This window comes from Crinia signifera, chromosome 4 (assembly GCF_055691185.1).
Source record: "Crinia signifera chromosome 4, ASM5569118v1, whole genome shotgun sequence".
NCBI lineage: Eukaryota > Metazoa > Chordata > Amphibia > Anura > Myobatrachidae > Crinia > Crinia signifera.
The window spans coordinates 300,158,024-300,170,616 of NC_139220.1; the positions used below are offsets into that span (position 1 = coordinate 300,158,024).

General features: G+C 48.3%; 1 protein-coding gene across 1 annotated transcript; it reads left to right on the plus strand.

Annotated features, from left to right (window-relative positions):
- Positions 1-3,069: 3,069 nt before the first annotated feature.
- Positions 3,070-10,341, plus strand: ZNF653 (zinc finger protein 653). The gene is made up of 9 exons (XM_083185205.1): positions 3,070-3,417; positions 3,747-3,793; positions 4,380-4,577; positions 6,854-7,294; positions 7,517-7,685; positions 8,501-8,609; positions 8,801-8,915; positions 9,367-9,466; positions 9,744-10,341. The coding sequence occupies exons 1-9, from the start codon at positions 3,155-3,157 to the stop codon at positions 9,919-9,921; spliced, it is 1,620 nt and encodes a 539-aa protein (XP_083041331.1). The 5' UTR covers positions 3,070-3,154; the 3' UTR covers positions 9,922-10,341.
- The last annotated feature ends 2,252 nt before the right edge of the window (positions 10,342-12,593 follow it).

Below are 12,593 nucleotides of genomic sequence, written 5' to 3' on the forward strand. Positions count from 1 at the left end.
GAAGACAGCCAGCCAGCCACAGAACCTGTGTAATTAATATGTGTCCAGAATTAAAAGGGTTGAGGTGGTAACCCTAGATATACCATAAACCAGTGGTTCCCAAACTGTGTGCCTAGGCACCCTGGGGTGTCTCAGGACACTTGCAGGGGTGCCTTGGGTTGGTGGACCAGGTTCAATGCATATTATTTATGGTCAATGTACCAGGCAAAACCAGGGCTGGTGGCTGCCAATCATAATATATGTGGACAAACAGAAGCAAATCCTGTCCCTCACCAGATAACTGTGACATTTTAGCACAATGTACTTAATTTAATATATATTTTTTTTAATTTCTCGATAAGAAGCATTTGGCCTAGGGGTGCCTTGAAAATATTTTTGGTACTCTTTACCTAGAAGGGCGCCCATCGCGACCATCGAATGCACTAAAAATCGGGTGCGACGCGATGGCCGCGATTTCCCATAGGGACCAATGTTAAAAATCAGATTGGACCCAATTTTAGTGTTCAATGCCTCAATGCCCGCGATTTTTACATAGGAAACAATGTTAAATGGGCCACAGAGCCCTAATAGTCACCGTGAACTCTGAAATGGCCCCCACAATTGTTAACGCCACCCCACGATCAACGTCAACCCGAAGCGTGGCGAGCGCAGCGAGCCCGCGAGGGGCGGCGGTACGCGTCCGCCGACCTTTTCATGCCCTACTATCCACGTCGGCGTGGAGTTGAGAATAGAATAGTGTGGCGAGCGCAGCGAGCCACCGAGGCCCGAAGCGTGGCGAGGGGACGCGGATACCTTCACAGTTATATGCGTCCCCTCGCGGGCTTCACAGGTGTCCGTGGCGAAAAGCGGACACCTGTGAAGCCCGCGAGGGGACGCGTTTACCTGTGAAGGTATCCGCTGCGCTCGCCACGCTTCGGGCCTCGGTGGCTCGCTGCGCTCGCCACACTATTCTATTCTCAACTCCACGCCGACGTGGATAGTAGGGCATGAAAAGGTCGGAGGACGCGTACCGCCGCGCTCGCCACGCTTCGGGTTGACGTTGATCGTGAGGTGGCGGTAACAATTGTGGGGGCCATTTCAGAGTTCACGGTGACTATTAGGGCTCTGTGGCCCATTTAACATTGATTCCTATGGCCAAATCGCGGGCATTGAGGCATTTAACATTAAAATCACGGTCAATCACCGGTTTTAACATTGATCCCTATGGGAAAATCGCGGTCATCGCGGGTACCCGATTTTAATTTACCCGCGATGGCCGCGATTTTTTACCCCCAATGCCCGCGATTTCAATCGCTGGCGCCCTTCTAGGTAAAGAGTACCATATTTTTATGCTCTAGGGTGCCGTGATTCAAAAAAGTTTGGGAACCCCTGCCATAAACAGTAACACAAAATTAATAAACACAAACTAAAGATTAAAAAATGAGCAAACCAAGAATAATGAAAAACAAGTTTATCCAAGGAGACCCCACCAGGGTGTTTATGAAGAACCAAGAAAGCAGCTGGTGGTGCCGCAACGTGTTCTGTCTCAGAGATTTCATCAGGGGCATGCGTTTATGCACCAAAAGGTAGAACACAATGAAGCAATAATGGTGTGAAGGCCATAACATTGGCCTCAAAGTCAGAAATAATTCACATACACAAAAGCCTGGTAGACATTTGTGAGTTAACATTAGCATCGCATCAGTAACAAGGGATCCCTAGGGCGCTACAGGCGGAGTGAAACGTAGCCGTGGGGTGCTACTGACCCAGCTGAGCGCAGCCCTGGGGTGCTACACTGGGGGAAATGTATCAAACCTTCTAAAGTGGACAATCAGCGGTACTTGTTTCCTAGCACGGCCACAATCGGGAGTAATCGTGTACCTTAACTTAAGGTACACGATTACCCTCCGATGGACCCGATTTCCTTTGAAATCAGGTCCATTTGGCCGGCTAGGATAAAATATCGGGGGCATCGCGTCGGTCGGGACCGTTAACAATGGTCCCGACGCGATGCCTGCGATTTCCCCATAGGCTTCAATGTTAAAAAATATTTTAACATTGAAATCGTGTCGGGAAAGGTAAAATATCGGGGGCATCGCGTCGGTCGGGACCATTAACAATGGTCACGACGCGATGCCCCCGATTTTTCCATCGGGTTCAATGTTAAAATATTTTTTTACATTGAAATAGTGAAAAAATGTGAAAAATGTGAAATGGGCCAATATGACCCATTTCACATTATAGATGTCCCCGTCGTCACCCCACGATAGACGCCAACCCGAAGCGTGGCGAGCGCAGCGAGCCCGCGAGGGGCGGCGGTGCGCGTCCTCCGACCTTTTCATTCCCCTACTATCCACGTCGGCGTGGAGTTGAGAATAGAATAGTGTGGCGAGCGCAGCGAGCCACCGAGCCCGAAGCGTGGCGAGCGGACGCGGATACCTTCACAGTTATACGCGTCCCCTCGCGGGCTTCACAGGTGTCCGTGGCGACGCGGACACCTGTGAAGTCCGCGAAGGGACGCGTTTACCTGTGAAGGTATCCGCGTGCGCTCGCCACACTATTCTATTCTCAACTCCACGCCGACGTGGATAGTAGGGGAATGAAAAGGTCGGAGGACGCGGGCTCGCTGCGCTCGCCACGCTTCGGGTTGGCGTCTATCGTGGGGTGCGGTGTACGCCTTTAAATTTGGGGGGGTTGGGAATATTTTTACATTGAATTCAATGTAAAATCGGGTCCCAGGGACCCGATTTACATTTCATTAAAAAAAAAAAATCGGGTCCAAAATCGGTCGCATCGCATGCGATCGACCCGATTTTTCCGACACGACCACCCCGATGTAAATCGGTGTGGCCGTGCTAGGAAACAAGTACCCAATCAGCTTCTAGGTATTTATCTAAACTAGTACACTCTATGAAATGATAGCTAGGTGTAAATGTACTAAAGAAGCTACTAAAAATAATACAGGTGATGTTGCCAGTAGTAACCAGATTCTATCATTCCTCTATTGTATTCTAGAAAAATGATAGAATCTGATTGGTTGCTCGGGGCAACCTCGTGGCCTCGTTAGAAGGTGGGATACAACATCTCCCCCTATGAAAGAGGCCCACGTGTCTGTGTTAATAAAGCTTGTTGAAGCCCGGCTCATCCCCGAGAGACGTCAGCGGCGTCGTGTAAGATGGCGGCCCCGGAGACCGAGGTTCCCGGCTCCGAGGAAGAAGAGGAGGAAGATCCCGGGCGGAAGGTGCGGGGGAGGCCTCGGCTGACAGACACGGACCGAGTGCGTCGCAGGCTGGAGTCCCGCAAGAAGTACGACTGCCGCCGGGTGTACCTAGGGGAGGCGCACGGAGCCTGGGTGCTGAGGAGGGAGAGAGGCGGCGAAGGAGAGGCCTGGAGCGACGCCAAGCTGGCCGCCTACCTCCTGTCCCTGGAGAGACACGGGTGAGGCCATGTCCGCCTTATACAAGCCAGGATGGTTTTATATGGGGGTAGGCCTAAAGGGGCGGGGCATACGATGATGGGGCGTGTACTATAGCGTGGGTATGAGAAGATCGATAGCTATCTATATTATTTTTATTATTATCGTTTATTTATATGGCACCATATGGGTTCTAGAGATCGATATCTATAAATAGATAATCAAAGATAGATAAATATTGATAGAGAGATATCTATCATCGATAGAGACATCTATAGACCGATATCGATCGTAGATCTACCTGTCTAGATATATAATCACCTGATATACATTCTCCTATTGTGTGTTACAGGAAACCATGCGGGGAGCTCCAGACCAGTGTACAGCAGCACAGGACAAGTACGTCTCTATCGGCCATGAAAAGTGCCCACGTGTAGGTTACCTGTCCCCTGCTCACTATCTGTAGGCCCCAGCATGCCAGAGGTGGGTAGGGCGAGCAGATATTTGTAGTTCCACAAGAGCTTTCTCTTTCAATGGTCCTGGTGACACAGCTCAACATTGGGATGTAGGAGGGTCCGTAGGAGCCAGGTACCTATCCTAAAGCTTTAGAGGGTAGGCTCCTCCCCTACTGCATCCCAGACTCTTCAGTTCGTGTTAGGTGCCCACTGGAGTGGGTGCTATTCCCTCCCACTGCACCATTCAAGGTGCAAGACTAGCGAAAGCTGGCAGGATAACGCGCTGTGACTTCCCCATGGCTCGCTAGCAGGCTGAGAGATGTTTTCTGTAGCAATGGATAGCCCCATGGTTGGAAGATGTGTCCCTGGTAATGCCTGATGTGATTCTGTATGTGTCAGGTGCTAGATTGGACCTGCTAGCTATACAGCTGGAGTTTGCTTTGTGACACATGATCTACATTTCCCATGCATGAACTATTTCTGTTACCAATCAAGCGCACCCATAGCTGAAAGTTGTTTCTCCTCTGCAGGAAGCAGGCGCTGTGTGACTAACCTGCTGAGCTTGGTGACATGGTATTATGACCACAAGGGTCACTGTCCTCATGAGCCTGGTCTGTCCGAGCTTGACACCAGTCATGTCCGATATGCCAAAGCAGTGTGGCAGTGCCAGGCTGGGCATTGCTTTTTCCAGGATCTCCGCTGTCCGCTGAACACCCTGAATAATCAAGGTAAGGTACCTTCATTTTATGTACATGGGGCAGATGTATTAAGCCTTAACAAGAGATAAATGCAAGGGTGATAAAGAGAGATAAACGTCCAGCCATTAGTCAGCTCCTTACTGACTTTTTTCAAACACAGCCTGTAACATGGCAGTTGGCAGGTGATTGGCTGGACGTTTATCTCTCTTTATCACCCTTGCATTTATCTCTGGTTAAGGCTTAATACATCTGCCCCAAAGTGCTGTCTGTACATTCACTCCTTCTGATAATCACACACATGCAATGGGAAAGAGACACAAGCCCTGGTGCCAATCTGCGAAGCCACTCCCACTTCTGGGCAAAACTTCATGATATTTGAGAGCCATAAATCTTGATTGTCTGACTTGAATCGGAACAGCTGGGGGGTGGGGTCTCACTTCTCCTCTCCTGTAGGCAGTATGGTGTCGATTTATTAAGCTCGGTGAAGTGATAGTGTTTGGTTTTTATCACCGGCCAATCAGCTCCTAACTGTGAAGTTACAGGCTTGGTTTTGAAAAATGACAGGTAGGAGCTGATTGGGATTCAGTATGAAATCCCGGTGATCGGGATCCCGGCGTTCAAAATCCTGACGCTGGAATCCCGACAAGGGGGGGACGTGGATAGCCCCCCCTTGCGGGCTCGCTGCGCTAGCCACGCAGCGGGCCCGGTGCCTCGCTACGCTCGGCACGCTAATTTATTCTCCCTCCAGGGGTGTCGTGGACACCCACGGAGGGAGAAAGTGTCGGGATTTCGGCGGTCGGGATTCTGAACGCCGGGATCCCGATCGCCGGGATTTTAACTGCATCCCGCTGATTGGTCAGGGATAAAAACCAGACACTTTATGACTTCACCGAGCTTAGAACATCTACCCCTATATCACTTGTACAACATCACAGCTCACTGTGTATACAGTTATTATGTACAGGAGTGTATACTTTATGTATTAATAATTGTGCTACATATAGTATCCATTCTTGCACCCGCCATCTTGGAAAACCCCTGCCGTTCCTGTTCCTTGCCTGGGGTGTCGCTGTCTGCTGTTGTTTTGTTTCTAGCACAGGTCTGGTTTGCATATCAGTGCTGATATACAGACTACACTGTGCTAGGAGCACTACAACAGACAGCGTCACCCCAGGCAGGGAAGAGGAACTGCATGGGTTTTCCCAGATGGCGGGTGCTAGAATGAACACTAACATATATAAGTAAAGGTACTCTGTCCCGTTCCTCCGGTCACCCTGGTAATTTGCCACCTCCCAGGTCTTTCTCTGTCTCCTGTGTACTGCCCTCTTTTCCCGCTCCTCCTTCTCATCTCTTACCTCCTGCAGCTGCACGCTTCCCTCCTGCTGGGTCTTCCTCCTTGTTTCCTGCTAGGACCTGTTAGCATTAGGAGCTGTGGGAGGAGTGGTACATGCTGTGGTTCACACTGCACATGCATGTATTAGAGAGGACAGAGCTTAAAGGATTATTATGTAGATCACTTCTGAATGTGGAACCTATGTTTATCCATTGTATGTTTGAGTGCTCCAGTTTCCTTTAGAATGGGAGGGCAAAGAGGAGGAACTCCTGCTCACTTACTCATCCCATTAAGGGCCTGATTCTTGCTGACTTGTTAAGCAGCGTAAATTTGCTGCTTAGCATGCCATCTAACGTTGCCCATTGGGTGAGCGAATGCCCGCCCCCAACGCCGTGTTTTGCATAAACGTCCATTGACAGGGGAATGTATGTGAGGCAAATCTAAATCTTGACCAGCCTATATTTGTGGCAGCAAGCAGTCCAGGGTGTGCAGTTTAGGGCCCCTCCCCCTATATTTGTGGCATCCGGGTCCGAGAAGAGGCCAACTAAAGTTTACTTGCTATAGTTGAATTGTCTTCATAAGGAGACTATTGGTACATGTTTCTTTAGTTTTTATTCTTTAAATATTGCACATGGGCTATCAGCATGGTGCATTGACAGATTGGGTAGAGGATTTTACAGACAGAGACTGGAGAGGCATTTCAAAGCCTCTCTGCTCACGTGACTGTGGTTTCCTTGGTAGCCCAAATATCCGTTTCAAAACTATAGACCATTAATAAAAACCAAGGGAACATGGTAATTACAAGCTTAGCCTGCTACAGTGATTTATTCTATTAAATATACCTAATTTTACAAGATTGCTGCCTTGTTGTTTATCTGTATTCCCTGTGTACTAAGGAAGCATCTTGGTCCGTTCTGTTGGTTGCTCAGTAAATCTGTACACCATTCTTACTTCTCTGGCTGTATTTCCACAGCATACGATGATGGAGCCAGTTCAGATGATTCTTCCTCCTCCAGGTCTGCCCCCCTCATCCACCCCCCAGAAATGTATCCAGAGCCACAGCAGCCCATTCACGCTCTCTACTCTCAGCACTCTGAGAGCCTGACTGAAGGAGAAGCACAGTGCACGGAAGAAACAGAGACAGTGGTGTGTGTTCCCATGGGGCCAGGAGCCGGGGGACTTTTTGACGGAGTGACTCAGGAAACTCTGGGGCAGGTTGTTGCTGCCGGCTGCCCCTCGCAAGTCATCATCATCGCTGGGCCCGGATATGAGGCATTGGCAGCCGAAGGCATTCATCTGGATGTAGCAGGTGGAAGCAGCGGAGAGGAAGGTACATGTACCACCCTAGAAGCGGTGTCTGCATTTACCCAGACGGAGTTTGAGGAAGAAGAGCGCGATGAAGTGACAATATCAGGTAACTTTATTAGAGACAGACAGGATAAAAGTGGTGGGAAATGTTGTGTGTCCACAATGCAGACAATGGGGTGATTAGTTATGTGGAATATGTCCCTCTCATTGCAGAGTGGCACAGCCAGGAGCGCGATATGTAACATGCAGTGTGCCTCTCACCACAGGGTGACACTGTGGTTTGTACAGGATAGGCTCAGTGAGTATGTCACTCTATACTTCCACCTAGAGGAGGACGCACTGTATACCCTGCAAGCAGAGCAGTCGGAGGAGGCGGAGCCCCAGAGTGTGATACTGGGTACACAGCTGCCCGCCGAAGGCTCAGCTGGACCAGGAACTGTAGAGGACGGGGAATGCCGAACAGAGAGCACTCTGCACGTTCTCAAGGAGCAGGAAAAGTAAGTGTGAGAGACCTGATTTCTGTTCATGTCCGTATAGGGAGAGGACAAAACTGGGTACAGCTGATGGATAATGTACGTTTTCATTTGTTTCCATATGGCGCATAGCTTGCCACTGTAGTTTGTAGTGTACTGTATATAAAGCTGGCTGCAGGCTCTAGAAATGAAAACATTCGTTATTTACTCTGTCTGTCGTCTCCGTTTCCTGCCTCAAGTCAGTAAATGGGGAAGGACATCGCAATATTTACATTTTAGAACTTCAATCTTTTTAATTTCTTTAAAAAAAAAAAACCCCGACGCATTTGTTTTAAGGGGAGGGAGATGGGGTCTGTCATAATCTAATAAGTTGACCTGGATGTCACTCCAATGCTGGGCTCATAACAAGCATCCTATTGGACGTCGCAGTACGCCTCATATATCGCATATAGGACCTGGTTCATGTGTGTAAGTAAAGTAAATAAAAGCAAGTAACGTTGTGTCTGGGACAATGTTCCAAGAGGAGTAGATAGTATTGAATGTTTTCTGTGCATGCTAAATAGTGTCTGCTTTTGTATGTAGTCCACAGATGTTAGACCATTTTAGTATTAAGCTGCAACTTAGATTTCAGTTTCAACACGCCCTGCCCTAATCTTACTCTCTCTCTGACTATTACATCTGCCCCACCTGCAGTCCGGCCTGGTTGTGCCCAGTTATGTGCCTTATTTTTTGCTTTACAAACCAGAATGCGGCCTATAGCCCAGAGTATTCAGTCAGGATCACAGCCTGTTGGTCAGACATTGCAATGTGCAGATCTATAATGTACCCGTGTACCACAGGAAGAGGAATCGTCGCTCGAGGACGACAGATGCAGATGGGGTGTTGGAGATGTTCCACTGTCCTTATGAAGGTTGTGCTCAGGTCTACACTGCCTTAAACAGCTTCCAGGTATGTTCTCAGGCTCCTGTATCTTCTGTCTGGTGCAGATGTTATTGGCTTGTTCATCCTTCAGTGCTTCTCTCCCTCTCTCTCCCCTTTATCATCATCAGATAAGCGCCTGTCTCTTCTCACTGTGACATTATTTTGTCTTAAGTCTTCTGCGTGCTGTAATAAGTGACATGAATTTGGTCTCTCCTTAGAACCATGTGAATTTGGTTCACAGAAAGGGTAAAACGAAAGTGTGCCCCGAAGCCGGCTGCGGAAAGAAATTCTACCTGTCCAATCACCTGCGTCGACACATGATCATACACACAGGTATGTTCTGCCCCTTCCTGAGGAGGTAGGTGCATGGTAGTGTTCCTTCTAGGGATTTTTGGGGGCAGGGCGCCACTGCATGGGGGCAGCGCAATTGGGGTGGACCGGGCCCACCGACGTCACATTTGTGGGCGGTCCCGGGCCGCCTATGTCACAAAAGGGGCGTGCCCGGGCCACGACGTCATGAAAAGAGGCGGTCCCGGTCGCCGCTGTCACTAAAGGGGGCGGGCCCCGCCGAAGTTGCTTAGCTGCCGGGGATGCGCTGGGCTTCCCCGTGAAAACCGTCGGGGCCGGCACCAGGCTGTTTTAGCGGGGCACTGCTAGAGGGGCAGGGCACATTTTGCCCTTTAAAAATCGGGGCAGGCTGCAGCACCCTAATAAAACAGCCTAGCGGGAACACTACATGGGACAGACAACCCTTCACATCCAAAGTCTACCTGTCTCTCACAAGGTGTCCGCGAATTCATCTGTGAAACATGCGGAAAGTCGTTTAAAAGGAAGAGCCACTTGGAGGTTCACCGGAGAACACACACTGGGGAGACCCCCTTACAGTAAGTGGCCACATTCTCAGGATACAGGTTGTGTTATGGTAGTGTGTAGGGGTTATTAACCCACTGGGGAGATTGGAGAAGGAGCCCTGATTATTGTCACGTTAGAAGGGTGCACAGATAATTGATATATTTGACATATAGATCTTAGAGAGGCTATTGTTGCATTTTGGAGTATGAATTGTAATTTCAGAGGAGAACTTGGTCTTTTTAATGCATTCTGTTGCCAAGAATATCGCATCCGATGGTAATTGTAGGTTCTACCCCTTTCTACCTGCAGGTGTGAAGTTTGTGGGTTCCAGTGCAGGCAGCGGGCATCTCTAAACTGGCACATGAAGAAGCACGGCTCAGAGATCCAGTACAGCTTCTCCTGTGAGCAGTGTGGGAAGCTCTTTGAGAAACGCGAGAGTGTTAAATTCCACAAGCTCAAGAGTCACCCAGAGGGCAGGACCACGTGAGGGTGACCAGAAACAGCGGACTCATAATCACATTGCTCTAAGGCAGAGCGAGCAGTCTGGTGCGGGAAGGACTAGTTTGCTCTGGGAGAAGATGGCGGCCACTGACTACTGTTCCCCAGTAGGACACCGCTTTGTATGGCCAGAGGAATCTCTCTTAAAACAAAAGCGTCTGTCGCTGTTCTTTCTCTATGTACATCTAGCCACAGCAGACCAACAGAGAAGCATAATCTCCATGTATACAGGCCACTGTTTATAGGATGATATACACAGCAGTACAGACAGGAGACACTACAGAGTACAGCTGCCTGTATGAAGATTTTGCAGCAGGTTAATACAGTTACAAATTTGAATGTTCTCAATTTTATTAAGTACTTTCATAAAAACGAAAACATCTATAGGCTGAAAAACACTTAAATATAAATATAATATAAAAAAATATATATATAGCAATTCCAAAGGGTGGGAGGCACTCAAATAAAACAATCAGCCAAGTGGTAAAATAATGCTGTGTATTGAGCACCAAGCGCTTTCGGGATTCACCCCGTCCTCAGGGCACAGAACACACAAGAGAGAAGCCTGTGCCCTGAGGACGGGGTGAATCCCGAAAGCGCTTGGTGCGCAATACACGGCATTATTTAACCACTTTGCTGATTGTTTTATTTGAGTGCCTCCCAGGCGGCACTCTCAAAACAAAACGTGATCAACTGTATTCAATCCATAAACAGTGAAAAAGAAATCAGCATGTTGGTGCCGACAAGTTTCGGAGCATTGCGCCCCTTCCTCAGGACAACTGACTAGGCAACAAACCAAACGTGTAGTGCACGTTCCTTTGCTTGGAAAATTTGCTTTTCATTTATCTGGAGATATATATATTACATTTTACAGTGTGGTATTGGCTCCCTGTCTGCTGCCTGCCAGAAGGGGGAGTTCCTTGACTGCCCTACCTACAAGGACCTACTCACAGCACTTTCTATTAAAGTAAACTTTATTTATTATACAACACCTTCTATTGTTGTTCTTAATCACCTGAATTCACTGTCAGTAATCAACATTATTGACATGCCACTGCTAGACCAGACCACACTCACATGTAGTGTATTTATAATAGAGAGGAGGTGTATAATACACAGATATTACCGGGATCTCCCCCAGAGGTGTCTGCGCTGTGTATAGTGTAATAGAGAGGAGCTGTATAATACACAGATATTACCGGGATCTCCCCCCAGAGGTGTCTGCGCTGTGTATAGTGTAATAGAGAGGAGGTATATAATACACAGATATTACCGGGATCTCCCCAAGAGGTGTCTGTGCTGTGTATAGTGTAATAGAGAGGAGGTGTATAATACACAGATATTACCGGGATCTCCCCCCAGAGGTGTCTGCGCTGTGTATAGTGTAATAGAGAGGAGTTGTATAATACACAGACATTACCGGGATCTCCCCCCAGAGGTGTCTGTGCTGTGTATAGTGTAATAGAGAGGAGCTGTATAATACACAGATATTACTGGGATCTCCACCAGAGGTGTCTGCGCTGTGTATAGTGTAATAGAGAGGAGGTGTATAATACACAGATATTACTGGGATCTCCACCAGAGGTGTCTGCGCTGTGTATAGTGTAATAGAGAGGAGGTGTATAATACACAGATATTACCTGGGATCTCCCCCAGAGGTGTCTGTGCTCTGTATTATGTAATAGAGAGGAGCTGTATAATACACAGATATTACCGGGATCTCCCCCCAGAGGTGTCTGCGCTGTGTATAGTGTAATAGAGAGGAGGTGTATAATACACAGATATTACCGGGATCTCCCCCCAGAGGTGTCTGCGCTGTGTACAGTGTAATAGAGAGGAGGTGTATAATACACAGATATTACTGGGATCTCCACCAGAGGTGTCTGCGCTGTGTATAGTGTAATAGAGAGGAGGTGTATAATACACAGATATTACCGGGATCTCCCCCCAGAGGTGTCTGCGCTGTGTATAGTGTAATAGAGAGGAGCTGTATAATACACAGATATTACCGGGATCTCCCCCCAGAGGTGTTGTCTGCGCTGTGTATAGTGTAATAGAGAGGAGCTGTATAATACACAGATATTACCGGGATCCCCCCCCAGAGGTGTCTGCGCTGTGTATAGTGTAATAGAGAGGAGGTGTATAATACACAGATATTACCGGGATCTCCCCCCAGAGGTGTCTGCGCTGTGTATAGTGTAATAGAGAGGAGCTGTATAATACACAGATATTACCGGGATCTCCCCCCAGAGGTGTCTGCGCTGTGTATAGTGTAATAGAGAGGAGCTGTATAATACACAGATATTACCAGGATCTCCCCCCAGAGGTGTCTGCGCTCTGTATAGTGTAATAGAGAGGAGGTGTATAATACACAGATATTACCGGGATCTCCCCCAGAGGTGTCTGTGCTGTGTAATAGAGAGGAGCTGTATAATACACAGATATTACCGGGATCTCCCCCAGAGGTGTCTGCGCTGTGTATAGTGTGATAGAGAGGAGGTGTATAATACACAGATATTACCGGGATCTCCCCCAGAGGTGTCTGCGCTGTGTATAGTGTGATAGAGAGGAGGTGTATAATACACAGATATTACCGGGATCTCCCCCCAGAGGTGTCTGCGCTGTGTATAGTGTAATAGAGAGGAGGTGTATAATACACAG